We start from the raw sequence: 27040 nt of genomic DNA, 5'->3' as shown, positions 1-27040 counted from the left end.
CACCGCATCCTGTGCCAGACTGTGCTGGAGCCGCAGGAATGTGGTTCGGATCACGGGCCTGGGTCTGGCACGAGCCTTTTCTCGTGGTCGGGTGGAGTGTGACCTGCTCCCCTGTGCTTTATCTCCAAGGGCTTGGATGAGGAAGGCGAGGAGGAAACTGTGCTGGGGAGGTTCACCTACACTGTGAAGAAAGACCCGCCGCAGACCTTCCCTCTGCAGGTGCAGTGAGCGCGTGTGGGCAAGAGGCCAGGGCAGAAACACTGGTTGGCAGCAAAGTCGCAATGCACAAGGAGTGTGGACGGTCCCTGCCAGGGCAAGGGCCTGACCCCAGGTCAGAGAAGCATTGGCTGGATCGGGAGGGAGAGTGGCATCCGGCAGGGCCGCAAAAGCAGAGCAAGGGCCATGTTGGCCCCACAGCCATCGGGGTCCCCGGAGCTGCCTGGCTGCACCCACCGGGCAGGTGGTGGCAGGGAGGACACCCAGCACCTCACTCCGGCAGCAGGACCTTCCCCAGGAAAGGCCCCAGCACCAGCGAGCCTCAGGTTTCCGGAGCTGCCCACCACGCTCCCTGCGGCCCAGAGTTTGCTCTGCAGGCACAGGGTCCTTTGCCGCCCGCGTGGGAGAAGGGAAGGAGGAGAAGCTGCCGCCTCAGCCAGGGCGGGAGCTGGTCCTGGAGCAGGGGACGGGCTGGCACAGGCAGACGTGTGGATTCTGCTCTCGCTCGGTACACCCCAGGAGTGACACTGATTTTTGCTGTGGTTTCTTTGCAGAATGGGATCCCCAGAGCCTTTCGGTTTCTGAAACTCATCATTCAGAGCAACTGGGGTAAACCTGGATACACCTGCATTTATCGAGTGCAGGTGCATGGGAAGATCGTGGAAGCAAATGACACCAGCCAGGCAGGGGTGGACGCCTTGCCCCAATGACGATTAAAAGGCAAATGGAGAAACAGACCAGATGATGTGGCTGTTAGTCTGGTGCACAGCAGTGTTGTATCACAGGCCCTCTCAAAGCTGCCACCTTCTGCCCTTTGCAGGCTGACGCCTTCCTCCGGCTTTCCGCCTTCCCTCCGCCATGGGGATGTTTCCTAGCTGAGCAAAAGGAGACGATGCTCCCATAGCCTTTCCTTGCCACAGTTCCCTGACAAAATCCTTTGGCACAAGGACTGTCCCCCATCTTGCCATTTTTTGTGAGGGGCTGGCCTTTTGGTCAGAGCACCTGTAATATTCACTTGGCAGCCTGCTGCTGATAAAAACTGTTGCTTGGACTCCCCAGGCCATTCCGGTGGCCAGGAGCTCCACTCGGAGCACACAACCAGCCCTGGTGCTCCACCACAGCAGAGCAGCACATGTTTCTGCAGGGGACTCACACTGAGCGCTGTCCCCCTGCAGCTCCTGGGCTGATGCTTCAGCAGCGCTGCCCATGGGCACAGGCCAGCCTCCTGGTCACTGGGACAGCAGCCTGAAGCAGGACCCATCCCAGTTCTTCCCCTCCAGCCAGAGTGCTCTGGGCTCTCCTCTGGCTCTCTGCTGTCAGCCTCTGCAAGAAAACCTTCCAAAGAGCTACGTGACTTTTGCTGAGTAGCAGCACAAAATGACAATATGCTTGTTTAAGAAATTACGTCAAGAAGCTGACCCGGGCGGGGGGGCACCAGGCTGCAAAGACCCCCGGGCACCACTAGAGAGCCCTGAGGAAGACTCCGCAATACCAAAGATGGACTTCCGGGAAAGGGCGGGGTTATGTAAATAGTTTGTTTACTACATTAACTAAGCAGGCGAGGCAAATGAATATGCAATAGTTATATTTAATAAATAGCAAGAAGTGTGAATGATGTGCACGCTCGATCAAAGGACCAATCCTCCGAGCGTCTGGCGTGCTGTAATAGAAGTGTCTGCTTTTTAACACTTTCAAAACAGTGTTAGAGGGTCTTTTTGACGACTTTTCAGCATTGCTCCCTGCTGAAATCCTTACCACAGTTCAGGATCGACAGTGGGAACAAGCTGGGCCGGGACTGAGGGCCCCTGGAGCAGCCGAAATGGGGCTCCTGGGCAGATGTGTGTGCGGAGTTCGGTCGCGGCCAGTTCGGGCAGTGATGCTCGCTGATGCTTTACTTTCTAAAATGCGACTTGCCTTAGTTACCTTCCCTTCCGCCCGGTGTAATGGACGTTGACCTTCCTGCCCCCGGCTGACAGTCAGAAAAGCCGCCACTGTTTTTCCGTGAGAAAACCGACCTCAGCTTCCCCCACCCCGCCACAATCACGGTTCCCGCGCCGCTCCTCCGCGGTTCTGCGGAGGGCGGCCGAGGCGGCACTCCCCGGGAAGGCGGCGCCGCGCTCCTGCCGGGCCGCGCACCGCTCCTCCCGCCGCTCCGCTCCGCTCCTCCCGCCGCTCCTGCCGGGCCGCGCACCGCTCCTCCCGCCGCTCCGCTCCGCTCCTCCCGCCGCTCCTGCCGGGCCGCGCACCGCTCCTCCCGCCGCTCCGCTGCGCTCCTCCCGCCGCTCCTGCCGGGCCGCGCACCGCTCCTCCCGCCGCTCCGCTCCGCTCCTCCCGCCGCTCCTGCCGGGCCGCGCACCGCTCCTCCCGCCGCTCCGCTCCGCTCCTCCCGCCGCTCCTGCCGGGCCGCGCACCGCTCCTCCCGCCGCTCCGCTCCGCTCCTCCCGCCGCTCCTGCCGGGCCGCGCACCGCTCCTCCCGCCGCTCCGCTCCTGCCGGCGCTCCGCTCCGCTCCGCTCCTGCCGGCGCTCCGCCCGGGCCGTGCCCCCGCAGCGGCAGCATGGTGGTGCGGCCGGTGGTGCGCGCCGTCATCATGGGCCCCCCGGGCTCCGGGAAAGGCACCATCTCAGCTCGGATTGTCAAACACTTCGGGATGAAGCACCTCTCCAGCGGCGACCTGCTGAGGGACAACATGCAGAAGAAGACAGGTGGGAACGGGGGCAGCCCGGAGCGGAGCGGGAGCGGGGCGGCGGTCCCCTCCGCGGGAGCGGCCCGGCAGGAAGCGGCTGTGCGTGCGACACGGCCCCGCTCGGCCGGGGCGGGGGGACGGCGGTGCTGCCCCGCGCCTTCCCCTGCTCCGGCCGCCGCTCCCCGCTCGGGGGGCCCGCGGGCGCTTCCCGCAGGGGGTTCGCTGTTGCCCTCTGTGCCCTTCCCCGCGGCCCCCGCGGGTCCGGGCGTCCGCCCGCGGCTCTGCCCGCAGGGCACCCGAGCGGGCCTCGGCGCTTCAGCCGGTGGTGTCTGAACGCTGTCACTCGGCGTCCTCTTTCTCTGTGTATCTGAGGTTTATCTCGTTTTCGCCGTTTTGTAACACCTACTTGTTCCTTGCCTTGCTGCTTTTCATAAGCACCCAGCATTTCTTGTACGTGTTTGATAGCCTTCCAGCTGAAACATTCTGAAAGGGAAAAATATTTGTGCTTTTAACAGACGGAGCGAGCAGAGGAGTTCTGGGCAATCTGATTTTTTCAGGCACTTAGCAGCTGTTCCAAAATCAGAAGGCCTTGTCCTGGACTGGCCGGCCTAGCCCCAGTGGTGCATTCCAAAAACAATGGGCACAGCTTTACGGCTGCTTACCTTGTGCGTTTAATGTTGTTCTTACCTTACAACAGGTTCATATTGTGGTTAGGTTTCAGCATGGCCTGTGTTTGCACACTGAGTTGCTTGTATTAAGTAAAGATGTGAATTATACTTACCATATTTTACTACTTTGCTGTCAGTTTGGATGGGAAACTGAAATTAGGTTTTTAAAAGTTTGTGTTTCTATTTTAAATCATAACTTTTTTTTTAAAATCATAACATATTTTATGTAGCTTGACGTCTGGCTCTCTGTTCAGATAGCACAGCCTTTCTCCAGTAGACGATTGCGATGATGAAGGGTCCCCTCCCGACTTCTGCATCTGCTTTTCTTCACGGTGGGGTTGAAAACCTTGCAAGAACCATTTCAGGTTGCATGTGATGAAGTGAGAATATTGTTATTTCCAGCACTTCGAAGCTGCAGAGAACTACACTAACTCGTGTCCCTGCAGTATTGTGATTAGGTAGCTGGCAGTCTGGGGTTTGGAAGCTTTTGAGCATTTTTGAAGGTGAAAAGTTATCTGTATTGTGCAATAAGTTGTGATGGGATTTCCACATCTCTTTTCACACGAATCTGTTTGCTCTGTAAGAACAATGACTTTGGCTTAGTTGACTGACTTTACTGCAGTTGATATCTAGAAGTTAAACATTTGCTAGGAGCACCACCTGCGCAGGCATATCTGATCACATTCTTGCTTGGTCTGTTTGGTTGCACACATGTCAGTTTTTATTTACAGAGCGTCCCAAAACCAAAACTGTTGGTGTTACGAACTTTCAGTGTAAGACCTAGTGAGAAAAGAGGGCATTCCAGAAGCTAAAGGAAATATTTTGCTTACTAAATACTTTAGGTTTTGTGCTTTTTCAGTGTCTTAGAAGCATGATCAAAGAGCAAGATCACGCTGAAGGATGTGTGAAAATAGAAGATTGCAAGTGGAAATATCCCATAGCTTGATTTGAGAGGGAGCCATGAAGTAGCAGAAAGAAAAGGATTTGGCAAAGTGTTCTAGGTGGGTTGCACAGATGAAAGAATGGGAAGCACAACCAAGATGTGAAATCAAAATGTAGCAGACACGTTTAAACCCTGAATGTGAGGGGAGAAGCCTGTGAAGGTTGTAAGAGATGATGGAGTTTGAATTAGCTAGCATAGAACTTACAGGAATCTGCTACAGAGTTTTTTGTTCACTAATTAAGCCAGATGAAGATCTGTTTTAATTTTATTGAAAGTGAGTCACTCATTGCAGAAACGGTCTCCAAAGGATTTGAGATGAATACTGAGATAGGAGTGAGTGTTACACTGAAGGAGGGAGGGGGACTGAGAGGCAACTTAAGAGAGCTCTGACAGGTTTTGTGGAGGTGAAGAGTTTATGCATTTTGATTATAATAGCAGAGTCCTGCAAATTGGGCAGTTAAAATGGTTGGAAAAGTAAATACCATTAGCAATTTGCTGCCTTGCAAAAATGGACTTGTTGAAAAGTCCTGTGGAACATGTGAGTGTCCTTAGCAATTTGCAGTTGTTGCTGTGCTGTGCTGCTTTTGGAGAGTCCGTGACCACCTCTCTAGTGCTTAGCAACGTGTTGTCTGAATGTGGCTGGAGCTTGTATGCTCTAATGTGGTTAAGGCATGCTGTCTTTTGCAACACCTTTAAACGTGGATACCTGTTATTACCTAGACAGGAAAGAAATCCGTGTTGCTTTTAATTTGTGAGATTGCCCTGCCTGCAGTGGTTTCAGACGCAAGCTGGAGAAAAAGAAAAGGAACAAAATAAAAGCAACAAAACCTCATTAAATCCAACCCCCAACAATGGGCCAGGGGAAAAGCAGCTATGGTCTAGCATACAAACTTTTTGTCCTAACTAATAACTATGGGTACAGCTGTGCCTATTTTCTGTACTAGTGACTTTCTGAACAGCCTGAGGTTTGTACAGAGAGGTAACGTGTTTCCAGCTCTGCTGGTCTAATAACAGGACCTTACAGCTTGCTGTACTCTAAACCTGTCTGGGCCCAAAAGCTCAGCTCTCTTCCCAAAGCATGTTGGTGCTGTTCTCTATCACCTTTGCCTTGTGCACACTCTGAGATCACTGTGTAGAGCAATGCTGCACTGTAAATCAGTAACAGATCCAAGCCTCCAGTGCATGTTAAACTCTCTAGATGTGATTTCTTCCCCCTCCCAGCCAACCTCTGCAGGGTGTATAGTTCAAAGTGTGCTAGAATAATACGTACGACTTGCTGACCGTGCAGAAGGGAGATGGAGAAAAGCTGGATGCCTTGTAGCCAGGAGACTCTCACCTTCTTTCCAGTTTGTGATGTGCTGGAGGGCTCGAGCACCAGAGTCTGACTCCCACATTTTGACGGTTATTTGAAGTCTGACTGAGGTGCATAGTGGCAATTTCTAAATGGTCTTCAGACTTTTCAAAGTCTGACTATAGATGTGAACATCAAATAATGGCAAATTTTCCTTTATTAATTTCTCCCCCCCCAGCACCAAAGCTACTGTTTGCATTACTTGAGGGCATCTATTGCTTTTCAGTTGCCTTGTATGAAGAAGGGCCTCTGTACTACTGCACGTTGCAGTGCCGTATCAAGTGAGGGGGACTGGCGTTCTTCATTGCTTTCTGCTAAAAGTGGTTATATCTTGTATGCCAGCCCCTCTCAACTTCTTTTCTGTTTAGTTTACTGTAACTAGATCTGAGTTGGCTGCAAGTAGAGGCTTCTGCAGGCCTGCAATACTGATCTAGCTGCTATTCTGGGTGACTTACATAACTGGGTAATTGTTTCATAAGTGAAAGCCATGGAGACATTGCACCCAGGACACAAACCAGGCAGACGAATTTCTCCCTGGCTGTACCCATGATGTTGATGCTGCTGCCAGGAGCGTGGCGTGATATCCGGAACCGTGGTGTGCGGGTGGCGTTTTAGCCACCCGGTGGGCTAAATGAGTGCAGTTAAAGGTTAGTCATTTCCAGGGGAAAGTCATAGTGTCTGCGCACTCCCGTAATTAGTTTACAACATCTATAAACATCCTCTTGTAACTCTAGTAGTTGTAAAAACAGATACCTGGCAAGGATGTCCTGCTGCATACTGCTCTCTTAAACACCAAAGGCATTTCTCTTCATAGTAAAGTCATACGTTAATAACTAGTCACTAAACTGAGAAAATGACTTTACTGGCAGGAAATCTTGAAGCTGATATCTTAGTGAACTTCTGTGCACTTCTTATTTTGAAGACTCTTTTACCTAATAGGCTCTCTTGATTTTCCGAACCTAATACTTGAAATACTTATTAGTAAAATTTTTCTGAGTGTTTGGGGATAAAGGTGTGCTGGAAATCCTTTTGCCATCTGTAGAACTAGTGACCGATCAAATTAATCTGATACATATTTGCATGAGCAGATCCTAAGTGATCACCTGCTTTTGAATTGCAGCGAGCACACTGTCTGTGTTGTTTACAGGTTACTGTGCTGCACTGTCCAGAGCAAAACTTTTATTTTTGCAGGCTTGTGGGCTTTTTTTCCACTTGCTGGAGGTCAGAGATAGTATAACGTGACTTCTTTTACTTTCGCAGAAGTTGGAATCCTTGCCAAGTCCTACATTGACCAAGGGCGGCTTATTCCAGATGACATCATGACACGACTAATGCTGAATGAGCTAAAAGGTCTAGATCGGTACAACTGGCTATTGGACGGTGAGTTAGCATATTGAGTATCACTATATACGGAGAGAAAATCTGCACTGGAAAGCTTGGAGTAGTGCTTTAGTCCCTTGTGTGTAGCTACGTTCCAGTAGCCATCCTCGAGTCGTAGCAACTAGAGGGGACTTGTCGCGAGCTTGTTGTCAAACGCTCAGCAGCTGGTCTGCCCCAGTTTCTTTGGCTGTAAAGTGCTTTGGATGCATCCTGCCGTCAGAGGCATGTTTAACTCGGATGTATCCTGCCTTCTGGGGTGTTTAATTCATGTTGGAAAGGGTAGTTCAACATTGCAGTAACATTTAAAACCTGACAATTCTGGCAATTCTTATGCTTTATTTCCCCTTTAAAATATGCATGGAGAAGTTTCTTTTTTTAAAGTCCTTTCTTGTTAAAAGTCCTTGGGGAATGGACCACTTTTGAAGAATGAGGGGTGAGGAATTACTTAAATAGAAAAGTAGGTATGTGATGCGGCAACAAGGTAAGTACAGAAAGCAAGTACTGCAGCAGTGCAGTGTGCAATAAATCACTAACACAAGCACTGCTTCAGTGCTCTAAAAGGCCTCTCTAATTTGCTCTTTGGTTCTGTTCTCTCGGGTGAATTGTTCTGCAGTTCTACAGCATACGCTTATTGCTCCAGCATTCACAGCAGAGAGAAAGTGCATTTGCTACTGTCTTTATTAACTGAGCAGCTCTTGTTACCCCAGCCCACGGGAGCACAGCTGGATGTGCAGCACAAAGATAGCGTCTAGGCTGGATGTGTGTGGCTTTGGATTCTAGTCACAATGTGTCCCAGTAGATAAAACTAAAAAGTTGTTGGTGCAGCATTTTATTTGGAGTGAAAAATCCACAGCGTTGTCTGTCCCTTAGCACTTTATTATGTTTCCAGTACAGTGACCTGTTCTGGTGGCTTTGCTCACTTAGTGAAGACAAAGGCTTGATTCCCACAGCGAACAGCACAATGAAACCTAATCAGTAAAGGGAAGAGCAGCAGATTTTGTGTTTTCTTTAGTTGCAGGTCCTGTGCACGCACAGTTCCTCCCCTGTGGATCTGGATGTGTATCAGTGCAGCTGGGCACGCTGGCAGCTCCTTACAGGAGGATGGTGTGGAGACCGGCAGAGAATAAATCAATTTCTGCTGCATCTTAGTGGCCTTCTTTAAGCTTTTGGAGCAGAAATTTTGTTTGCATCAGGATTTCTAGTGAGACTCAGTAAATTACACTAGAGGTAGCTCTGGTATAATCAGCTCTGCAGAAACAATACTATTCTGTTGACGATATATTAAGCAGAAAGTCTTCAGTATGATAACAACTCAGAACAAACAGCTGAGGCCCGCTAGGTCAAACTAAATAGAGTTGCTGAGCTGCTTGCATGCTCACTTAGCCAAATACCTATTTCCACTGCCTTACAATAGGTTGGTGGCTTTGCAAGTCATAGCAGATGAAGCAGTCTGAGTTGTGTGTGGGGGGGTATAATCCACTTTGATTTATGTGCTGTATAATTAGGGCACTTTTCTCTGTGTTCCCAGATTTTTAATCATTCACCATATCTTGTCACTTATTTTTTATGTATGGAGAGAATACTGTGTGCAGCAAACACTTGTAAAGGCACTTCAATTTGTTGAGGAAGTTTCTCATTACTAAGTCCCAAAGCAAAGCCAATTTCCAGCTGCATAACTAAGATGTGAGGTGGCAGACTGGCTTGTCAATAGTAAGAAAGAACAGTGGTGCAGGAGTCTTGGCTCTCCCTCTGCTCTTAACACTGAGAAGCACTTCCGTGAGGTGGTATGAACATGAAAGAAACATCACGACGGCATTTGATCACTCTGATGCAAACCAGATGCATCAGACCTAACGCACAAGCATTAATCAACTCTTTCCTTTTGTGATATGTTAGACAAGACACAATAGCCTTAAGATCATAAAATACTATTTTTTTTCTGTTGTAAGGCTAGTTCTTGGCTGGTTCCTTACTCAGGCAATGGACTCATCAATTAATGTTATGCAAAGAAGAGTTTCTTAAGTTCGTACCTATCATTTGCCTTTATGGAGAAGTTTACTTGCACAGTATGAAAACTTCAAGCTACTGAAGAGCAAGTAGAGGTGTTATTCTAGTGAATCTATGGTGCAGTAGCATGTTCTGCAGTAGCTTTGACCTCTAAAGTTCTTGTGGTCAGTTTTTAATTTTAAATTCTGTGTGGAGACCTTGGTTTGCTTGTTTTCTATTTGCCCCTCACCTCCCCAACCTTCTTAAGTTCACTAGATTTCCCTAGGAGGAACATGTGCCTCTGGACCATGTTACTGGAGGCATAGAGTTCACGGGGCAAAATGCCATGTCTTTAAGTGAGGAGACAGACTCCTGTTCATCCTGAGTACTGTCACAGTCACCATCCCTGAGGATAGTTTGATACACTAGACTTGCCAGAACTCTTTCTAAAGCTGCTCTTTTTATGTAAAATTAATCCAAGACTGCCTCTGGTAGTTATATTGGGATTACTGCAACAGAATAAAACAGATTTGTAATGGTCACCTCTTTATACCAGACTTACACAAATGTTTCTAGTTTGTTCCAGACCTCTGAGAGAACTGCCTGTAGCTTTTATTGTTTGAAATGTGTATACAACGCTTTTATTCAATATTACGGTATGCATTATATATGAGTATGCAGTCTTTTTGCATTTGTTAGGCTTTTGGGAAGATCATTAACTGAAATGAGGAAATGGAAGCTGGGAGGCATTTAACAAGTTACGTGTCATGACACACTGAAAAATAGTTGGAAAATATGATGTCTCTTCAACTTTATAGTATGACAATGCTTTTTTCTTGTCTGGTAATTATTTTCTCTAATGACTGTATCCAGGTAATTCTCATTATAACTCTGGATTTTTATGGAGTTGTTTCCTTTAAAAAGGTTTCCCCAGAACGGTTGCTCAGGCAGAAGCTCTGGATAAACAATGTCAAATAGACACTGTGATTGACCTGGATGTGCCATTTGAGACCATAAAATGCCGTCTCACAGCACGCTGGATCCACCCTGCTAGTGGCAGAGTCTACAATCTTGAATTTAGTCCTCCCAAAGTGCAGGTAAGCAATACACATCAGTGCTGACACTAAATAAATGTTGCATTGCATTTGGTAATTGCAGTAAAATATTCTTTGCTTATGTTGTTGCAAAACACCATAGCTCAGAGGAAAAAGGCTCATTTAATCTCTTAGGAGCACAGAACCTTTCTGGTGACACTCTGACACTGAAGGTGTATTAGTGACCTGGTAGAAGCTCAAGCTGAAGAACAGTATATTTGTCCCCTGCAGAATGAAACACCGTGGTGTTTTGTAAGCTCTTGTTAAGGCTGTTCTCTGATCTGGAATACTCTCCACCTTGCATGCTGGCATAGGAGTTGGGCCCGGTCTTAGCCTGTTCTGCATGTTTGCAGCCTGCACAGTCCTAAATGTACCAGAGGACTCATACTTTGTATCTACGCAGTGCACCAAATCATCAGTCAGATGGTTTGCCTTAATGGTTTGCCTGTGTTTATATTTAAGCAGGATGGGTATTTTCACGGGAACAGATGTCATATTGCAAAATTAAATGTAGAAACTTGCCAGTCAAGGAAGCTTCTCAACAGATCAGAGGTTATGGCTTGAGATAGCCTAAAGAGGAACATTAAACTTGCAGATGATAGTGGCAAATTGTTACCATAAGATTTTTGAGGAACTTTGGATTAGCGTTAGTGCAACTCAGTTTAAGTTGTGTTTCACTCTTAACTCTAAATAACTTACCTACTGTAGCATCACATTTCACCTGGAAGCTCTATTAAGTTACATCAGAAGCACAGCAGGACTTGTAGTTTTGGGATTTCAGTGTTTCAGGAAAAGAGGCCAGCTGAAATAACAGGTGAGCACTGGAAGCGAGCAACTGGAAACACTGCCTTTGTAGTGCTTAAAACTTGGTGGCTTAAGTCATCATTATTTTTAATTCCAGAAGAATATAGGCAAGCTGCAACAGAGAATTACCTGATCTACCAAACAGCAGGCTTCAGCTGCAACAGCTCTGCTACCGGAACACTCCACTCTGCCTTCCACTAATTAGCAGGCATATCACACCATAGTAGATTGCAATATTTATGTGGAACTATGGAATGGAGTTTAACAGCTGAAATACAGTTATCTCTGTTATCTCATAGAACTGCAAAATGTTTACTTACTCAGCAGCGCCAACAGATTATGGCTTTGGAGTTAACACAAAGCTCAAGGCTCAGTATTTGATGGGTACAAGGAAGGCACTAGTGTGGCTGCCTGTACAGATGCTAAACACCTGACTGTTTTAAATGATTGTATTATGTAGACAAGCTAAATTTGACCATACTAATCCAACTCTAATATGATACAGATGTTCTGGAGCAGATTTTCTTCACACCTTTATGAACAGAGGAGATTACTGATCATAGATGGTTATTGATTTTCTGAAACTGACTGCCAGAATGCAAGCTGGAAAGGAAAACATTTTTGTGGTCTAATTGGCTTTGTACTTAGACGATCACTCTTGTTTCCACTCCAAATGTCAGATTAAACTTGTCTTTAGGGAAAATCAGAATTCTTGAGGATTTAATTAATATGTATAAAGGAGCTAAGAGTGGTGAGTCATATTCTGTCCTTAGATGCAGAATGATTCAAAGCACCTAAGAAGGAACCAACTTTTTATGCCACTAGCTAGGCCTTCATAAGATAAACCAGTGGTCAATAATTTCTTCAGTCATTGCTTGTTTCAAGGCTTAACAGCTCTGTAATCACTTAAAGCACTTCAGTAAATGAGAGGTGAAATGGGTAGTAAAGTAGGAGCTGTCATAACATTTGGTCCCTACCTCTGTTTACTGAATCCTAGAAAAACTTCAGCTGGCTTTTATGTCATTTTTGTACAGCTGTTGCTAAATGAGAACTCTTCTGTGATTTGAAGGGCCATTAACTCCTTTCCCCATTTCTATATTGTCAAACAAAAATCCAGCTGGTCACTTGATTGTTTCCTTTTAGCTGGAACATATTACCAACAATATTATTTTCCTTCACATATGAAGCCTTTGTCTATGTATTTCCCATACTCAACAAATGTTCCGGAGAACAAATCAGTCAATTTACTATGACCTGATGTTCATTGCCAATACTGAGAAAATATTCTTAACTGATAGACTGTTTTACTGCAAAGGCAACATCTCATATTCCATGTAAGATATGGGCAGTAGTGTTCCTCTTTATAAGCATTTATTGGCCAACTGGAAACTGACCACAATATAAAATGACACAAACCAAACAGAAATCAGAAACATACACCAGTGTTTGCTTTGAACCATGATTAGGGCATGGATGATATTACCGGAGAGCCACTTGTTCAGCGTGATGATGATAAGCCAGAGACGGTTACCAAGAGGCTGCAGGCTTACGATGCACAAACAAAACCTGTTCTAGAATATTATCGGTAAGTAGTAAAATCTATTCTTCTGGAGGCTAAAACTTCTTCTACGTTAGCATAGCGAACAACAGATCTCTTCAGTTACAGAGATACTGCAATACTGAATGTGTTATGAGCAGCTGTCTATCTTTCATCAACTCAATAAGAAATCAACCCGGTAAACTGAGTACATTTTCCATTGTTGAAACCTCTTCAGGAGCTTGCTTAGCAGAAGAGCCTTTCACTGCTGCCATATTTGGCTTTACAAGGAGCGCTATGCATTATTCAATACATTAGTGTTCTGAGCAACATAGCTCTCATAGCTCTCTGGTTAGTAAGGTAACAAAGACAGTTTTGTTTTTTGGGTTTTTCGTAAGATTTATCAATATTTTCTCTTCTGGATGTACAAGTACAAGCCCTCCTAACAAGTGCAAAATGTCAAGAAGTGATACACAAATAGAAAAGCTATTAATGAGGATTTAAAAGTGGCTTTTCTAAGAACAGGACTGTGATGGGCACAGCCAGCAAGACTCTTGAGAAATAAGTGGCTATTTGAAAATACTGCCATTTGCACTGTGGAATGATAACAAATTATTAGTTCTTTTAGAAGCCAAAATTATACATTAAGTTTCTCTTAATGTAAAGCTGCAAATACCACATTGCTAATACACAGATAATAGGTGGCCACGGTGTAGAGCTTTGTAGTCTTATCTTGCCTAGACAAAAAAATCAGACTCTATGACAGTGTCCTGAAGTGACTGACCTTCCTCTGTCTCCACATCTACCACCCTTCATTATGCTCTACCAAAACTGTTGAGCAGAAGACTAGAAGCTCCGTCTTTGGGGTGGTTAAGTTTTAAAGAAGGACCTTTTCTGGACTGAAAATGATTTTCCTGACTTTGGTAGCTTTCTGAAGTGAAAATGCCTCAAAGCACCACAGTAAGACATAGGCCTAAGCTATTATGACCGATAATAACAACACTTTTACAGATAAAACTAGCTACTAGAGCTAATTCAGAATAACTTGATTGTGTCTGGTTCACTTGCTTGTCCTGATGCACCTTCTTTGCTTCTTGAGGTGTAACTTTACAATCCCTGGGTTAGTCACAGTTGTTTGGATGACTGCTGTATAACATGTGCTACATAACTGCATTGCTGCTTATTTTCACCCTTCACGGTTATTAAGTACTCTGTGGACAGCTGTCAGCTTTATGAACTGATGTGGCCAACAACTCACTGTTTGAGGAACAGAGTAATGCATGTCCAGCCTGCGTTCCCAATGTTATGGCTGTTGGTGTTAAGTTGCACACTCCTGCCAGGGCTACCTTGAGGTGAGGTGGAGAACCTGGAACAATTAAGGAATTTGATGGCTGTCGTGCTTTGTTCTTTTTCTTCCTTAGGAAAAAAGGATTATTGAAATCCTTCTCTGGAACAGAGACCAATAAGATCTGGCCACATGTCTATACTTTCCTCCAAACCAAGTTGCCAGATGTGAGCCAGAAAGATGCTGCCACTCCCAGGTGAAAACAGGTCTAACTTCTGCTCATCTGCCGTAGCTCACAACTGATTAACATGAGATTCAGCTATCAAGAATTTCTCTTGGTCTACCAGACTGATCAATAATAAAAGTCTAATGTTGTCCTTAATTTACACTATGAAAAAACCTTGTTGCCTGTGGTTCTCACGCTAATGCTGTAATTTTTTATATTAAATATATGTTATTTTTATAATATAGCAACTGACTATAACAAAAGCAGCTGCTCTTGTGTCTCTTATTTAGAAAATATTTATATTTGCAAATACTGATTGGTGAAGGAAACACATTTCAGAATACAGCTTAATTACAAAGCACAGTGATGGATTTACGTACTCATGGAATATAGTGTGAAACTGATAAGGACATGAAAGCACATTTCTTGAGTGTGTGATTAGTTGGGGCCAGCCAGAAGCTGAGGGGAGCCATGACCACCGTTCTTCAAAGAGCCATTTCAGACCAGAACTGGCAAATACATAAGGTTGATCTCATAGAAGTCACTCACCCTCTTTTAGCTTTGCTCGCACAGATGGTAGTTGGTTTGGCCGGGCCTAAATTACCCTTAACACTTGCTTGGATGATTGGCTTATTACTATGTTTATATTTCAGCCCTCAGAGCAGCTGTCTTCCAGCAATGAGAAATGAAGTTTCAATGATATGCAACACATTTGGTAAGGCCTCTGTCTTTGTGCAGCTGTATATGAATTTATTAGTAAAATGACAGCAGAAACTGACCAGATTATGTGTAATCTGGTAAACCTGTAGCTAAATGATCTCAACTAGTGAACGTGTCTTTTCTACTATCTTTGAAAAAAACCAACAAACTGCTTATTGATGCCAGTGCCAGGATTTTCAGTGGTCAAATTCTTAATTTGCCATATTACTGTAGCAGGTTTTACTGTAGCAACTGGACTGGTTTTCATGAGTTCATACTAATCATTCATGTCTCTGACCAGCTCTTCTGTTTATTTATTCACTAGATAACTGCACTTACAAACCTCCTCAGGCCACACTTTTTAACAGCCCAGGAAATGCAGACATTACTATTTTTCAGTGACATCTCCTAGTCCTTTTTTTTTTATGCACACCAGATTGAGAATTTCAAGAAAAGTCAGCAAAATCTGAGGAACAAATAATTCTGTGTAGGCAATGTCTGAGGTAGCTGTGTCCTACTAATGCAAGTTCCAATCTCCTTGTGCCGTGGGTGTTTGTAGACAACTACAGTGCTGCAGTGCTGACACACCTTGGACTACATATGCATGTCTAGTTTTAACATTATCAATAGAGACATATTTGAGTCTAAAAAAGATGGTCCTTGTAGAATTTGTAAAGCTGTCCCAGTACTACAAATGAACAATATGGGCAGCAGTTATCACTGCAAGCAGCCTTCCTAACATATTAAAGAAACTTGGTAAAAGGCTGACCACAGACTTACACAATGTCAGGGATTGGAAGGGACCTCAAAAGCTCATCCAGTCCAATCCCCCTGCTGGAGCAGGAACACCCAGATGAGGTTACACAGGAAGGTGTCCAGGTGGGTTTTGAATGTCTCCAGAGAAGGAGACTCCACAACCTCCCTGGGCAGCCTGTTGCAGTGTCTGTTACCCTTACTCAGAAGAAGTTTCTTCTCAAATTTAAGTGGAACCTCTTGTGTTCCAGTTTGACCACTTGTACTTTAATCTTCAGACATGTCTATATGTATATACATGGAGGCTGCAGACTGAGTCTAGACATGCACTGTCCTGGTTTTGTTAAAAACAAGACCAGTTCTCTTTTACTGAATTTTCCTTTCAGCTAAGTTCTTCTAAGTAACTGCACTTTTATGAATTTAGCTACATGTTTTTTGGACACTGTGCTCCAAAGCTGATAAGGGCAACCAATGGAATGCAGAAGAAGCCCCATGTTTAGATATATTGCTATAACAACCAAGAAGACTGATAGGACTTTGAATGTCCTGTTGCTAGAGGGGCAGACGTAACAGGTGACTAAAACTGACCAATGTGTATTCCATCCCATACACATCATACACCCTATAAAAGAGGGAGATCACAAGGATCTCACTCTCTTCAACTATGGCTGGGCTGGCATCTGAAGACGATCCTGTCTGCCATCCCTGCAATCCAAGGCCTGAGACCCTGCATCCCTGAATCCAGCTCCAGTTTGCTGTGAAGTCCCACCCAGGACTTGGGGTGCCTGCCCTGCAGCTGCTGGAGCCGTGACAGCTCCACCCACCACCAGAGGGGTTAAACGCTGCTACCTGGGATACTCAAGATTGGGGTTTGTACATTTTGTATTATTTTCTCTATTTATTAGTAGCATTAGTAAAGCATTTTAAAACCTTTCCAACTTGAAGCCTCTCTCCCTTTTTCCTTCCTATCACCTTCACTTAGTGAGAACTTTTTCCTGTGCAGAGAGGGTAGAGGGTGGGGGGGATTAACAGAGAGCATCTCCCACGGGTTATTGTCACCTTGCAATTAAACCTTCACAACTTCTTTAAAAACGTCATGGTTAGAAAATCACAATGAGAAACCCCAATGTGCTGCTTGCTTCTATTTATGCTTTTGGATTTCAACAAAAAACAGCTACACTTGTTTTCTTTCTAGGTTACATAAGTTTCAGCTAGCCAGAAGAAGGGTGAGGGAATCTCCTTATGATTTTACACTTATTCCCACACCATCCAATTTTACCCCCTTTGAAACTTTAAAAATAACTTCCAGTATATCAGAGGTTGCTAGATCAATATGGCTGTACTGCTAATGGTAGCAACTGCAAGTTCACTGTGCTATGCTACTCTTCCTACCCTTGTCCATAACGTTCAGTTAAAAAACAAACTGAAGTTACTAGTTTCCCTTAATAATTAATTATTAAGGAGGAGGCAGTGTTTATTGATCCTCTCTGGAGTATTCGTCAAACTTAACCAGTTTCAGTAGTAATATTTTTAAAATCTCTAATTTGCATCTGGGACAGAGCTGCTGCTTGCTCCTTCATCCTCAGTCTGTCTGCAAACAAAGTAGAGGACAGAAGGCACAAGAAAAGCTACTTCTACTATATCAGTGGATCTGGTGTTCCTAGTTTTGCTACTGCATTTTTACTAATACTCTGGTATACACTGCAGACTTGGACTTTTCCCCATCTCTGCTATAGCCAAAGCTGAAAATCACTGGATCTCAGCACAGCTTTTGCCTCAGTTAGCAACTGCAAGCAGACTGTGTTCATCGAACTACTGAAATCTAGGTACCTCCCAGACCTTACCTCCAATGAGAACAATACAGTAAAAGACAGGGTGTGTACCAATACCATTATTTGAGATATGTCTTCTCTGGAGTCTTCCAACTGCAGTATACATTTTTATAGATAAAACTCTTGTAATTGCAGCAAGTTAGAAAAGCACAGTAGAATTTTGGATTGCAGAGGTTCTGTGGAAGGCCTTGTCTAACAAATAGTATTTGGATTTCCAGCTCCTCAAACAGGAAGCTTGTAATGATTTTCCACTTCAATTTTTGAGTTTGCAATGTCAGAAACTCACTTTAATTTAGTAGCATATGAAATACATTTCAAACCCCACATGACATGCTATATGATCTGTGACAGAGCTTTTCGTTTAAACTGAAGTTTTAGCCTAACCCTTGTACCTCAAGTTCCCTCTATCAAATACTTCCCCTCAAAATGAGACTTGGTTTTAAAAAAGCCCCTGAAGTCAGTCTTATGAACAAGAAGAGTGTCAGACTCTCAGAAATCATACAACCCAGCACTCATACATAGACAAGCATTGCTTACACTTTAGGACAAAACCAAGTTACGTTTAATGAAAGCACAATGTAACATTTAAATCCCCTTAGTGGAGGTAGAAAGCCAGTGTTTTAATCTAATCCATTCAGATCTAAAATACTGATACCAGATATTGATTTATTGCTATTAGTGATAACCAAATTTGAGAGCTTATAATGTCAGCAAGGTAGCATGAATACAGTTGTAATCTCCAAAATTCATAGATTAAAACAGTTCCACCTCTGTAGTAAGACAATAGCAGATTCTACCAAGAATCTACCACTTCTTGTAAACATTGTATTTGTGCAGTTGTTTTTTTCTTTTCATACTTTAATTTCTAAAGTCATGAAAGGCAAGGTTAGTAGCAGAAAACACATCCAGTTTCACATTCGGCAATATGAGAACCCTGCTCTTCAAAGACAACCAAAAACCTAGCAGCACATTTTCAAACAATATTTTAAGTTTCTCTTTGTTACCCACCCTTCAAAATCCCTTTCCCACCCAAACCAAACAACAATAAAAACAACAAAAATCTGACACCAAAAATAAAGTGCAGTACCCACAAAAAAAATAAGTGTCAAGAAAATAGCCATGTTTGTTTCTTTGGAAAAAAAAAAAAGAAAAAAAAAGAAAAAAGGAAAAAAAAAAAAAGAGTACTTGGCCTCAGTCTTAGGAGTACTATACTGTGTCCATCATTTTGGATTCTTCTTCATCTCTTTGTATCACAGAGCTCAAGCTGCAGACATCTGTGTTTATGGAACCTTGTACATCACCTGCGTTCTGCAACACACGAAAAATGGACAGCTTAATTCTCCATAACTATATACATGGAGGCAGAGAGAGAAACTGAGATTTTATTTTAAGTTGGACTCTTTGTGTTGTTCATCTTAAGATGAGAAAAATTTGCAATGTAAGGAAATAAGCTCTGAAAAATTCATCAACCAATATTATCTCACTGTGTCAAGGATTCTTTGAATTTTCTGACATAGCCCAAATATTTGGTCTCAATATTTCTTTCACTTGACTCTCTGTTTACTTAAAATTCAGCTGTTGGATCTTACTTTACTTTACTTTAACCAAATTGTTTCAAATAAGTAGTTTGAATTGTGACTCCTTCCCTAATACATAATTTTTTACAATCTTTTAAGTAGTTTCTTAATTCTAGAATGTGGCTATCACTAGTACTGTAACAGAAGACGTAAGTACCTTCAGTTTCCTTTTAGCACAACAGGAGGCTTTCCTTAGGCTTGACTTACTTGAATGATCTCATGAATAGGATTAGTCATTTTACATTGGAAGTTCATTTCACTGCTTGTGCTAAAGACTGCAAATACAGTTCTAGCATCTGATCAGTTTTACAATGCAGTGTTTATTTGAAGCATGAAAATATAAAGGCACTGAGCTAACATATGCTTTGACCTTATGCAGATGCTTTCTCAATTCTACCAAGTAAAAAACACATGCCTTGTGTATTGATAATACTGCACGTTATATTCTGAGGACTAGCAGTTCTAGGAATAATCCTCTCCATATTTAAGAAAGATGCAGTTTGTCAAGGCAGGACCTAATCCTACTTTAGTTAAATCAATTTCAAAAAGTAATAAACCTACCTGTGAGAAAGATGTCAGCTCTCCTACAAGACCAGGATTGACACTGAGATCATGTAGTAACATAGACTGAAAGCCAGGTGATTGTGACGAGATTCTCACCCTTGTTTTGAATGCCTCAAGCTCATTTTTAAAAGCCTCAAAATAGCCTTCTCCTGTCTGCAAAAAGAAAAATGAAACGTTTGAACTTCAGCCACATTTACTTTTGAGTTGTAAGCATACACAATGCTGAAAAGAACACCAAACATGCAGTAATTCATGTTATACCCTTTGGGGAATAATGACTGTGAATAACTCAATAATAGTGTTAGTCAAAATGAAATTTCAAGTAGATTTCTTTTTAAGGCAATCTATAGTATTTATATGTGTAGGAGTAATTCATTTATCTAAGGACATGTAAAAATAAATCTAATTTTAGCCCTTCCTTTATTCCAACTCAGAGCCATACCCTTAGAAGAACAGGTGCCTGATGTAGCACTCTGGTCAAAAGCAATGTATGTGTTGACTCACACTTTAACCGAACTCCTATAGGCAATACTGAGATCCATCAGAGTCCTGAATAACTGAATATAGCCTACAGCAAACCAGAGTTTCAGTTTTCCCGCATTTCTCCTGCGTAGCTCTGGATGGCTCTAATTCAGTGTTGAAAAAGGGACACTATTTTGGGCCCCACTGTGAAGTGCAGATGAAATGGAAAGTTGTGACTATACATTGGTACATTAGGAAAACAAAGGTGTAATTAGCCTAAATCGGTCCTTAAACTCGTCTGTGTTTGCTGTTGTTACGTAGTTATTAGTTGTCTGTAACACCACTGTTGTCCTCCTCTTGTATCTTGTTTTCCCTCTGGGATTAGCAAAATCCAGTAAACTTTCATTTTCAGAATTGGAATTACACCAAAGTATTCTGTCTAATTGCTAACAAAGCACTTTCTCATAAGCCTAAGTCAGTCAATAAAATATTTAGTCTCTCGTGGTTAGGAAGAGACCTTCTCTAAAACACTGGTTGCCTGTACAGCATCAAAAGTTTACCCCACCCTTACCCAAGTTGACTTACTTTGGCTTTTTGGAAAAAGAGACGAAAACAACCTCTTGGATCTACATTGCAGCTTCTGGCAATTTCTATAATAAACTGCATTACAACTGCTTGGTGTGCTACTTGCTCCATCAGAGCTCTTTTCTGAAAAACAGTTAAAAGTTATGATGTAAAGATATTTCCTGTTAATATATTTATAGATTTCAGCATGATTTGCTTTTGTTATAGTTCCTACACAGATGAGAACTGATGCTCACAGAAGCAAGGGGAGTGATAATTAGCTCTAACTAGACATATATATGATAATGCATAATAGAGTTTTTCTTCAGTAAAGTAGAGGGAGGGTAGGAAGAACAGTTAAACAGCTAATCAAGTTGATCAGCTTTTCTACAGCGCAAGTGGGAAACTCTATGCTTTCAAACAATTTAAACATTATCTTCATACCTGTTCAGCTTCTAGATGAAAACACCACAACATGAGATACCTAGATGTTTCTTCACATACAAGATATGGGTGATCAGACAAAAATCTTTGACTGTCATCCCATCTGCTCAGCATACCTAGTTAAGAGAAACACAGTTAAGGTATTCTAAATGGGTAAGTTATTTAGTTCAGCAAAGAAGTCACTTCCACTGATACCCCAGTATATATAACACCTTTGTAATTCACTAACCTCAGAATGACAGCATGCAGCTAAATTTGTGGGTTTTATTTATACATCTAACCAACGCTGAGAGCGTTACCAGAAATACAAGAAGTAGATTTCAACAGTCACAATTTCCTATATTGTAATGCATCTCTAGTGTTGTTGATAAGTTATTTTGAATAAGTTCTCATACACACTAACAAAGTGGTGTAGGTATCTATTAGCTGTATCATCAAATAGTTTAAGAAATTTATGGATAGAGAGTTACATTCAGTGATTCCCACCAACATGAATCCTTTAAACGTTCACAAGTAAGAACGCAATGAAAATAATGTGTAATCTCTCAAAAAGGAAACTGCTTCCAACACGTGATTTGCTAGGTTTTTAGGAAATTTGAATGTACTCACAGGAACAGCTTGATCTCAGAAAGCAAAGCCGCACCAGTATTGCAGAGTTAACTAGGAGATTGAATGGTGATAGCATGAAGATACCTTCATGTAAAGAGCCGAGCTTAAAAATCACAGCTCAATACTCAGAACGCTTCTTAAAACTGTTCTTCCTGTATCACTGACAGTCAAGTAATTACTGGCAAGAGGTACTAGATGTGCAGCTTTACCCATCTAAAGATAATTCAGTGGTAATGACCTAAGCTAATCTTAATTCTAGCAAACAAATGCCTAAAGAGAAAGCAATGGCCCATACTTCTTTTGGCTGTTTTCAAGAGAGCTATTCCGCATAAGGTCTTTATTGCCTGAAGGCAGAGCAGGATCCAGAAACAGGACTCAGGCAACAGGGCTAGTGAAGTTCACACGGCCCTTCAGCAGCAGTTAGCACAGAATGAGAGACTTGAAAGAGCACTAGCACACTGTCCCTTTTTACAATGGACTTACATATTTTGAATTAAAATAACAACATGGCTTTGAACTTGGGAAGTAAGAAAAAAAGTTGATGGCCTTCTGTGATAAGGTAGTTTCTGTAACAGCTTAATCTGAATTTAGACAACAAAGTAATTTTGCCCAACTCTTAGCTAGGAAACCTGCCAAAATGCCCAGCAGAGGAGATGTGTTCTGATTCTGCTGTCATTACACTTGGCAATTAAGGTATTTCAGAGAACCTGTGCCTGTCACGGCTGTTTGCACACTCTGACAAGTGCTGTACCTCAGCTTGGTACTTGTAAGGCTTGCTAAGGCTAGAAATCCTTTCTTTAGAACAGTTTAAGATCCTCAGAAGTCAAATGGCTTAGTAAACACGAGCTAGTACAAAAAACTGAATTTTGCAAACGCAGTCCTGTTCTTGACTGTTCTGAAATTCCACATAGCCTGAACCCAGCTTTTAACTAAGAATGTGAAGTACCTCAGAGAACCATCAAAATTTCAGATTACAAGATCAGCTTTGTGCTTAATTGGTTTCAACAATTACGACATTTTAGTGACACCTAGTGGATAAGTAAATACAATGTTAAATGCACATATACTCTCAGCAGGCATTTATACACATTTTCCTTTAATCAGTCATTACCCTTGCAGCTTAATAGCCACCAGAAAAATATTTCTTAAAAGGAAACAGCTATGGACAATCCCATGCACTTTGATACACACAACTTGTATTTCCATAAATGTCCCTGCCTTTTTGCACTTAGCAGCACGAAAAGTTGCAAGAACTTTATTTTTCAGGTCTTAAGATCATTTGAGGTTTTTTGGTAAAGTTCTTATTGGTCACAGGAACCAACAAACTTCTGCAGTTTACACCTTATTTTGCTTTGAAATTATTATCTGTCGTGACAAAATAAAGCTGAACCATCTGTTAGCCAGGTCTTTTATCCATTAGCATTAATTCCATACAATAAGGAGCAAACCTACACATATTCTGTATAAGTTTAAGCCGCAAGATATGGAAAAAGCACACTTACCAAAGTGCCTAATCTTTTGTTCATGTTTTTGCATAAGTGGTTCAGACACATCTTCATCTTCTTTTCTTTTTTGATTAATAAAACTCTGAGGAAGAGAAAAATAGTACTATCACAGAAATTCCAGACACACCTTTTCATGATATATAGGACTATTATATTTCAATATGTTACTATTTAAAGGGCTATGTTCTAAGTTTAGAGTCAAGTCATATACTTGAGAAGGTTGTCTTTTAAAAAGTGCCTTAGCTAATAACAGAGTTTAAAAGTCTCATTATAGACTACTGACCAAAGAACTCTTGAGAAACTTCTGTCTTCAGGTAGGAACCTACTGATCTGTCAACAATGAGAATCATGTACATTGCAGCCTGGATGCAGCTAAATCAGTGAAATCAGGAGATACGATAGCTGTGTGAAATGAAAGCTGAGATTCAACTATTAAAAAAATGGTTTGTGCTAAATAATCTGATTTACAGTAGGCATTACTAAAGGCAAGCTAACTTTCACATTTTAAGAAGCGGGCACAGTAGAGAAGTAAACTTTTTGTGTGACAAAATGATTAATCAGCACATTCGGCAAGATTTGCACTACATCGAATCATAGAATGGTTTGGGTTGGAAGGGAAATTTAAAAATTGTTTAGTTCTACCCCTCCCTGACATGGGCAGGGATATCATTCACTAGACCAGGTTGGTCAAAGCTCCATCCAGCCTGACCTCTATTGCTTCCAGGGATGGGGCATACACAAGTTCTCTGGGCAACCTGTTCCAGTATTTCACCACCTTCATAATAAAAAAAAGTCTTAGTTATATCCAATCTAAACCTATCCTCTTTCAGTTTAAAACCATTGCCCCTTGTCCTGTCACTACAAGCCATGATAAAAAAATATCTCTGTTTTTCTTATAAGCTCCATTTAACTATTGAAAAGACACAATAATGTCTCCCCAGCACCTTCTCTTCTCCAGGCCAAACAATCCCAACTCTTTCAGCCTTTCCTCACAGGAGGTGAGGTGTTGATCTCTCTCATCATTTTTGTGGCCTCCTCTGGACCTGCATAACAGGTCCTTGTCTTTCTTGTACTGGGGATCCCAGAGCTGGACACAGAACTCCAGGTGGGGTCTCACCAGAGCAGAGTAGAAGGGCAGAATCACCTCCCTCAACCTGCTGGCCACGGTCCTTTTGATGCAGCCCAGGATACAGTTGGCCTTGTGGGCTGCGAGTGCACATTGTCAGATCATATCCAATACCCAGATGACCCATGCAAGTTCTGATCCACACTTCTGCTAGAGAAATGTCATCTAGATTTGTAGTATGAGTGCAGCTTGCTCCCTTTCACAAGGCAAAGAAAATAGCCCCAACATTTAACACATACTGCAGTTTTGTGCTGTACTGGACATAGAAGACATTCAAGACTAATAACAAGCGGAATGAGAAGAAGAGGCAACACTTGTTTTCATGCACACTGATATAGGTCATACCTTATTAAATACCTCCTTACTAACAGGATCTGTGTTCCATAGACTCTGTCTTTCCCTCTGGTTCAGTGCTTCTTCTTTTCTCCTCCACTCTTCCTCTCTCCATTTCAACTCTGCAGCTTCAGTCCTTGCTTGAGCAGATTCCTGATCACAGGACTCTGAATTATGCAGCGCTAAGCTACCAAGTTTTTGCTGGGCTTCTGCTAGGTTCCATGTGCATTCTACCGAATGCTTCACAAACTCTCTTTCTTTTTGGCAGGCCAATTCAATCCCTTGGCTGTATATCTGTGAGGAAAAGTCAGACATGCTATTTATGAAGGGAAAACTGACAGTTCACCATTTGTATAGGAGCAGACAGGCCTAAATCCCAAAGCTAATGCACCTGGAAGGTACATCAGATACTCAGCATTGTATTTGCAGGAGTGATGAAGCATGATGAAGCTAGATGTTTTGAAGACAGAGATTTCTAATTTAAGCTGTCTTAACTTCAAGTGCATTTGCAAAACCACAAATCATGTACCGCTATCAGCAGTAGACTCCAGACTGCAAAAATACTTTTGACACAGCTGAAACCCCTCTGGCTATCTTTGAGCTGCAATGCTAGCAACAGCCAAGTGTGAGAATACTCTGAATATATACTTCTGAAAATAAAGTATCAGTTTTGTGATGTCAGATCACAAGAGTAAAGTAACTGCTGCTGCCTGCATTCCAGTATGGATTAGTACATAACAGATGGCAAACATATTCTCTTGAACTGACAGTGAAAATGGAATTTAAGTTATGAAGTGGCTGAGGTCCAGCAGAAGCATATGCTCCTTTTGGTCAAATCTATGGAGGAGGTCACTACTCATAACTGGGACAGAAAAGTGACCTCTCAAGCAACAGCGCTTATATTACTTCCAGGTGTGTGCTGGAAATTCACACCTCGTAACTTGAGAAATTATCCTCTAAAGCATATGCTCTGCCTTTCCACTAAGAGCAGAGAAAAAGGGTCCATGCACCTAATTCATCAGCCGTCCAGTGCCGTATTATAAAATTTGCGGTGCTGGTAACCTCTGGCAGAGGGACATGAAGGACAACGCAAGTTGTGAAAGATTATTTGAAGGAAACTTTAATGCATATACATCAAAGTTTTGGGGCCAACTTTGTTTTGGAACTGCAGCATTTGGAAACCCAACGTAATGGCAGCTTCTTGCAAGAGCATCTAGAATTCCTGGCAACGTATTTATAGAACGCCGACTAGCCCTCACCAGCAGAGAAGCACGCTGCCTACAGACCTGCCTTTCAGACACAAGGACGCTGGGGTAACTCCAGCGCAACTCCTGCCACATCACCTGTCACATGTGGAACTGCTGAGGGGCGGCGGCAGCCGCGGCCCCCGCGCCACGGCAGCGCGACGGAGCGGCCCGGCGGGGCGCGGGCGCTCCGCACGCTCCCGCCCCGACACCACCGGCCTCCGCCGCGGTTCACGTCCCGCCGCGGCCGCCTCCCCGCGGCGGGGTCGAGCGGCTGCCTCGGGGCAGCCGAGGCGCCCGCAGCACCGACCCGCTCCGCGCCGGCCGGGGAGCTGCGCCAGCGAGGCGCCGGGGGTGGGGGACACGCATGTACCTGCACTTCCGGCAGGCGCTGCCGGGAGGCCGGAGCCTGCCCCCGCTGCTCGTCCTCCTCCGGCGGAGCGCCGCCGTCCCGGGAGCGCGGCAGCCACAACGCCATCCCCGCCGCCGAGCCCCGCCGGCCCCGCCGCTTACGCACCTCACCGGAAGTGAGGCGGCGCACCACTTCCGGCAACCTCAGCGGGCCGCCGCGCTCCCGCCCCCGGCGCTGCGGGGCGGGCCTGTGAGTGCCGGGCGGGCCCGTGAGTGCCGGGCGGGACGGGCCGGGCGGGGCCTGTGGGTGTCGGCAGCGCCGGGCGGAGCAGAGCTGGGCCGTGCCGGCCGCCGGCCCCCGCCCCCGGCAGCGTCGCTGCTGCGCGCGGCGCGCGCCGCGGGGAGGAGGCCCGGCCGCCGGCAGCGCGCGGGGCTGGCGGTTGTGGGGTCGGGGCGGTCCCGGGCGCTGCTCGGAGCACCGCGTGTCGCGCCCCCTCCGTGCCGGCGGGGGGCCGGACACCCCCTGGGGGCTGCCGCAGGACACTCCGACATTGCGCGTGTCTGCATATGTATCTCCGTATAAAATACACGGAAGAAAGAAAGAAAGAAAGAAAGAAAAAGAAAGATGACGCGCGCACGGCCCTGCCACGCGCTGCCGTGAGGGGCGCTGCCGGGCGCGCGGGCACCACGAGCGCCGCCGCCAGAGGGGCGGGGCCGGGGCCGGGGCGCCGCGGTCGCGAGGGCAGCGCGGGCCGGGCCGGGGATCCGCTCGGGCCGGGGATCCGCTCGGGCCGGCGCCGCC

At 44.3% G+C, this 27040-nt stretch overlaps 2 protein-coding genes across 4 annotated transcripts; one reads left to right on the top strand and one right to left on the bottom strand.

The window, feature by feature from the left end:
- Positions 1 to 2595: 2595 nt before the first annotated feature.
- Positions 2596 to 15052, top strand: AK3 (adenylate kinase 3). Of its 3 annotated transcripts, none has more exons than XM_080362794.1 (6): positions 2596 to 2920; positions 7124 to 7243; positions 10154 to 10326; positions 12594 to 12712; positions 14086 to 14205; positions 14829 to 15052. In XM_080362794.1, exons 1-6 carry the CDS (start codon positions 2773 to 2775, stop codon positions 14938 to 14940), a joined length of 792 nt encoding a protein of 263 aa, XP_080218920.1. In that variant the 5' UTR covers positions 2596 to 2772; the 3' UTR covers positions 14941 to 15052. The 3 variants fall into 3 exon arrangements, with proteins under 3 accessions (XP_080218920.1, XP_080218922.1, XP_080218921.1); XM_080362796.1 differs by lacking the exon at positions 2596 to 2920 and adding an exon at positions 4475 to 4570; XM_080362795.1 differs by lacking the exon at positions 2596 to 2920 and adding an exon at positions 6347 to 6510.
- A 2818-nt stretch (positions 15053 to 17870) lies between these two features.
- CDC37L1 (cell division cycle 37 like 1, HSP90 cochaperone) lies at positions 17871 to 26418 on the bottom strand. The gene is made up of 7 exons (XM_080362792.1): positions 26261 to 26418; positions 24656 to 24937; positions 23182 to 23266; positions 21071 to 21186; positions 20648 to 20770; positions 19598 to 19753; positions 17871 to 18767 (listed from the first exon to the last, which is right to left on the bottom strand). Exons 1-7 carry the CDS (start codon positions 26363 to 26365, stop codon positions 18666 to 18668), a joined length of 969 nt encoding a protein of 322 aa, XP_080218918.1. The 5' UTR covers positions 26366 to 26418; the 3' UTR covers positions 17871 to 18665.
- Between the last annotated feature and the right edge of the window lie 622 nt (positions 26419 to 27040).

Source organism: Nesoenas mayeri, assembly GCF_963082525.1.
Source record: "Nesoenas mayeri genome assembly, chromosome: Z".
NCBI classification, from domain to species: domain Eukaryota; kingdom Metazoa; phylum Chordata; class Aves; order Columbiformes; family Columbidae; genus Nesoenas; species Nesoenas mayeri.
The sequence above is the reverse complement of the archived record's forward strand: the minus strand, read 5'-3'. Positions and strand labels throughout refer to the sequence as shown.